Here is a 6,000-nt window from a genome sequence, read left to right as displayed (position 1 = left end):
TTTACTATATATCCTACCTGTAAATAATAAATTCTTTAACCGTTTTCGATTCTGCCGAGTGTTTTTCTGCATGTGGGCCCGCCAGTTAAAACCCGACATGACAATCATAACCATTTAGCATATAATTCAAGTGCTTACTAAAAAAAGGGAGGGGTGGGGGTATTTCTACTTGTTTCTATACTAAAGTAATTATTTTACCAAACTTTAGAAAGTTTGGTTGATAAAAAAAGTACATGGTCAATTATCCAACATTTTTCAGTCAGGTCATCTGGACAGTTTCTTTTTTTGTGCTGAAACGTTTCGCCTTCGATCCGGAAGGCTTCATCAGTCAAGGAACCACACAACTAAACTGATTCTTCCCCTAACAGCTTACTCCAAAGTGGAACAAACCAGTTCTGCTTGTGATAAGATGGTCTCTTTGGTCTGCCCCCTCCTCCATTGCTGGCCCTCTTCCTTGTTGATAGTCTTGTCAAACTGGTTGAAAACAACAAAGTCCATGCTCAATAATCCAGGTATACAATCCAACATTTTTCAGTCATGTCATCTGGACAATGGAGGAGGGGGCGTACCAAAGAGACCATCTTATCACAAGCAGAACTGGTTTGTTCCACTTTGGAGTAAGCTGTTGAGGGAAGAATCAGTTTTGTTGTGTGTTTCCTTGACTGATGAAGCCTTCTGGACTGAAGGCAAAACGTTTCAGCACAAAAAAAATAAACTGTCCAGATGACCTGACTGAAAAATATTGAATTGTATACCTGGATTATTGAGCATGGACTTTGTCATGGTCAGTTATGTATTTTAAAGACCAGATCAGGTTCAACAATCAAGAAGAACAAGCATAAATCACAGATTTTTACCCATTAGAACAGAACATATAATAAGACTTAACTCCTGATGAAAAGAAGAGCTATGTAGGTAACAATGATTCTCATTTTTAAGACTTTTCTTACCATCTTTCTGCCTGCACATATACAATACAGAGGATGTTTTTTTTTTTTTCCTGAAAGAGACTGTACACTAAAATGTAAGAGCAGAACTACCAAAAGTTAACATTTTCTTGGCTTTTTGAATCATTTTGATTTAATCCAGTTGCAAACATGGAGTACAGAATTGGGTTTTCCAGAAGCAGTTATGAAATGAAACAATTCATGCATGAAGAATTTAGTTTTGCACTCACGTCATAACTAGGGTCTCGTCTCCTGGTTCGCTCAGGAGTCCATCAACAAACACAGAGGTGCTGGTGAAGTTGTGAACATTCCAAGTATGTCCTTCATCAGTACTAAACCTGTGGAGGGAGAGGGTGTTAATCACCAGAACTCAGAATATTGAAAAACAGTTATACATTTTATTAAAAATTTAATTTAAATTTTTATTAAAATAAAATTTATTAAAACACTTGTGTTAGTACCGTTGTTAGTATCAGTACTTATGATGTCTTTGCATTTTGATAAAACTTGTACCAAAAGAAACCCATTTATAATAGTGATATTTCTCCATTGTAGTTATTAGCTTGGGAAATAGGGGCTATAGACCCTTTATGTAGCCAAAGTGGAATATTTGCCATAGTGATTTCACACAGGTGGCAGCAAAGAAAAATATGGGCTACTTTTTTCTCATAAACCTAAATGCAAACAAAAACAGACTTTGTTGTAGTGTTGCACATTCTAAGGAGGACGTCTGCTGATTTTCAGGTGGTTTTAATGCCTCACCACATGGCATACAGATTCCACAACTGGTTTGTTTTTCTTCTTCTCTATATACACTCACAATCAACTCACCACAAGTGATGCCCTCTGGTGGCGCAAATGTTCCACTGCATACAGAGTGTAACCTTGTGGTTCTGGATATCTCCAAGTTTAAGTACACACTAAAGATCAAACTATTGCTTATCAACCAAACATACAATAAAACAAACATATTGGGGGGTGTCTACATTTTATGATTAACACTAAAAATTAACCTTTGTCACAGTAGCACTGTTATAGAAATGGGGAAAATTGAAAATATCTTAACAAAACTGAACCTGCACTTGCTTCTGGTTTTGCTCAAGCATTAGCATTGCAATGCAGCTAGATGCTGCAGAAAGTTAACAATAGCAGTTTAAAATTCATGAGCAACTTTAGGCCACTGATAGTTGTAAAACTGCTTGTGTCAACATGGAAATTACAGTGTCGTACCTTTAAATTTTTGCATTGCATTTTTCACAGCAAATCGAAAAATAAAAATGGTCACACTGCAATTTTTTTTAATCCCCAAACAGAAAAAGACATTAGAAAATTACAGCTTCATTCTAACTGTAGGGAAAGCTTGTCTTTCACTAAGTTTGTTTTAACCAGTAACAATTATGACCTTAGTCAAACAATAATTGTTAAAAATGCCCCAAAAGTACTTTAGTTTGTGTAGATAACATTTGACTTTCATATTACTGTTTTTTTTTAAAGGAACTACATAAACATGAAGAAAATAAAACATTTTATCTTATGTCACGTTTTACATGTTATGTCTTAAACACTAAACGTTTAAGCAATAAAGTGATAGATAGCATAGCTTAGGTATAATTATGATTTTTATTTTTTAGTTTACTCTTACTTCAACTCTCAACAGATATCCAAAACAGATAAAGAAGAATGTAACGAATGTGAGAATTATTCACCTGAAGATTCATTTATGTCTGCATAGAAACCCTCGGCGTGAAATTATTTGTCATATCTGATAAACTTCAGTTCATATTTCTGGAAGTTTTTCTGTATGCGGCTGGTGATTGTTAACTTGTGGTGACATGCTTTTAATTGACTAACAAGCATTATACCTGTATGTGGACACATAAAAGCTTCAAAGCCATGCTGTAATCTGTTTAACACTTGTTTACTCAAAAATCTCAGAATTTGTATTTCAGAGCTCCCAGTTTTTCATGAAAAGAAGATTCCCAGAATTTTCCCTGACTAAATCCTGAAATTCCAGGAGATATTTCAGTCACTTGTTCACTTGGAACTAGAGTAGTGTACTGTAGCCTATGGTATGTATATACACCAATGGTTCCTAAAAATTAATTTTGATTTATAACAGATACAAAAAAGCCAACATAGCCAATCACTAAGGATACATGTACTATGCACATTGTAAAAGGAGAACATACTAGAATACTATAATTATTATATGTACATGTTAAAATCTGAGAAAGCTCACATTGTAATCAGCAGATCAGTGGTCAAATTCCCTAAGTTTTCCATGATTTTTAAGGGTTATTCTCATATCCCCTGAGTTTTCCATGCCTGGAAAATGTTAAAATCATTTTCCAGGTTTACCCTGATTTTCAGAGTCGCTGGGAACCCTGCATTTACACCCAGTCAAGGTGTGTGGTTGTCTTTAAGAAAAGAGCAAAACATTGAAAGGCTAGATGTTTTGCTCCACTTTTCTGCTTTAAAAGGAAGGCTATGACTTGCGGGATTGTTTATAAGTTGTTTACTGATTTTCAGACCCAGACTCAGTTTACTAATGCCATTTGAATCATTACATCGTAAGAATGAAAAACAGTTACCCAGAACTTGGGTATAATAATAACAATGATGAAAGACAGGAATCAATAAGAAATAAGATAAAGTAGCATAAAAATATATCTTATTACTTTTCTGCCACAGTGCAGATTCTGTACCACACTGTGAAGGATGAGGTCAGGCCGCTCTCCACCACACAAGTGTAGAAGGACCTGATAACATCAGCAGCCAGACCTGGTCCCTTCAACTTCCTGAAGAAGCACTGTTGGGCTTTCTTGATGACAGCATCAAGAAAACTATCAACACCCTCAACTGGTGGTATTGGTCAGATATCCCTAAATTTATAAGGAAACATTTCCACCACTGCTCCATATATGTTGAGTGGAAGAGGAGTAGTGCCAGTTCTGTGGGGATACACAACCATCTCCTTGTTTTTTTGGAGGTTGAGAATGTTGTTGGAGAGTATACTGGCCATGCAAGAACTGGGATATTTGATAGCACCCCAGACAACAGTCTCCATCCTGCATCCGTTAAGAGAATATCTCTCCAATGTGCCATACACCATGGAATATGAGCATTTACCCACTCAAGTCGGTTACAATGACAAATTGCAGTCAAGTAGAGACACCGATGAGGGTAAAGAGCAGGCAGATGAGCTTCCCTGAGATGGTTTCTGACAGTTTGGGGAGACATTTTTTTTGGTTATGCAAACAGATTGTTGCAACATATGTCCAAGTAACTGGTCTCAGGTGATCTTGAAGGTGAAGATGCTGGATGTGTTGGTCCTGGGCTGATGTGATTTAACATGTTCTGTGGTCACGAGGCCTGTTGGATGCATTGCTAAATTCACTGAAACGACTTTGGAGAAGGCTGAGAAATGAACATTCAATTCGTGGGCAACAGCTCTGTTAGATATTACTGCAGTTAGCATGCCAATTGCACATTCCCTCAAAAGTGTGACACCTGTAGCATTGTGCTGTGTGATGAAACTGCACATTTTAGAGTGTTCAGCATAACGGGCCATGCTCCATCTGAAGCCGAACAGTCAGCCCACAGTCACGTGGTTTCTGGATGTTTGTTTTTGCACACACCTTTCATAGTCCACGAGACACAGGTGCAAAGCTCCTTGGATACCCCTCCCACTGTAGTATACAACACCACACAGGTTTCTTCCCGCTAGAGTTTTCATTCCGTCCCTACATCTGCCATTTTGCCATAAATCTATCATGAAGAGAACACCACACTTGTCAGCACACAGACTACTCCATATACAATGTCAGCACAATTCCCATCCAGGAGTTTTTGGCCATTCGACTAATTCCATCCATCCATTATCTTCGTTTATTCCAAAGTCAGGTCGTGGGGGCAGCAGCTTGAGCAGGGAGGTCCAGACATCTCTTTCCACAGCCACCTCTTCCAGCTCTTCTGGGAGGATTCCAAGGTGTTCCCAGGCCAACCAAGAGACATAGTCTCCCCAGTGTGTCCTGGGTCTTCCCTGGGGTCTCCTCCCAGTTGGACATGCCCTAAGCACCTCTCTAGGGTGGTGTCCATTCGATTAATTTAGTGTGTTTATTTAATTAATTTATTATTATTCATTTATTATGAATAATTTTGGATATTTAATTTAGTCATGCAGCTGAATGTCAGAGCACATTTCGGCATTGACAAACACGCCCAAAACATCTGACTAATCACACAAAACTTGGTGCATACGTCTGTGAGAAAAAGTTCAGCCAAGGCTTTGTCTCGAGAAGAGACAAAGCTGCTCTGTGAAAAAACAAAAAGACAACATTTTTGTCTAGCAACTACAATAAATAAAGCTGATTTCAGCAATTCAAACAGAGTATGCTGAACCCATGCTGTCTAATCTGCATCTTGATATGCTACACCTGTGAGGCTGAGGGATTGTCTCGTCAAAGGAGGAGTGTTCACTAACACAGATTTAATCAAATCTGTGAACAATATTTGAAATAAATAAATAAAATTTATGCAATAAAACCTGCAGCTCTGCATCTCTTGGGCAGCTGTGGCTGACTGGTTAGAGCAGTGGTTCTCCAATGCAAGAGTTGGGGGTTCGACTCCACCAGCAGTCACATGCCGAAGTGTCCATGGGCAAGACACTGAACCCCTCACTGCCTCTGATGTGTGTCCCATCGGTGTATGAATGTGACAAAGCACTGATTATTATTTGCATACATATAGTAGAGTGCTGCCTGAATGGGTAAATGAAGGCACAGATTGTGTTGTAAAGAGCTTTGAGTATCTTCATAAGATAGAAAGGCGCTATATAAGTACAGTCCATTGACCATCTCTTGTTGGCATGATCTCAGACATGGCAGGTCCAAGTAGGTATCTCTGCAGACAAATTCGGAAGGCGTATCTGGCGGGCCACATCTGATTGGACTATAGAAAAATGGGCGTGTCTGGCAGGCCACATCTGATTGGACGATAGAAAAATGGGTGTGTTTGGCTAGCCACATCTGATTGGACGATAGAAAAAAAGGCT

At 38.5% G+C, this 6,000-nt stretch overlaps 1 protein-coding gene across 1 annotated transcript in view; it reads right to left on the bottom strand.

Moving 5' to 3' along the window:
- The window catches only part of sorcs2 (sortilin-related VPS10 domain containing receptor 2), a 690,706-nt gene that overhangs the window by 129,788 nt on the left and 554,918 nt on the right, over positions 1-6,000 (bottom strand). The window contains exon 14 of the mRNA XM_037675240.1: positions 1,178-1,285. Within this exon, the coding sequence (XP_037531168.1) occupies positions 1,178-1,285 (108 nt within the window). The remainder of the gene's footprint in view (positions 1-1,177; positions 1,286-6,000) is intronic.

Source organism: Nematolebias whitei, chromosome 1 (genome assembly GCF_014905685.2).
Source record: "Nematolebias whitei isolate Nwh7 chromosome 1, NemWhi1, whole genome shotgun sequence".
NCBI classification, from domain to species: domain Eukaryota; kingdom Metazoa; phylum Chordata; class Actinopteri; order Cyprinodontiformes; family Rivulidae; genus Nematolebias; species Nematolebias whitei.
The sequence above is the reverse complement of the archived record's forward strand: the minus strand, read 5'-3'. Positions and strand labels throughout refer to the sequence as shown.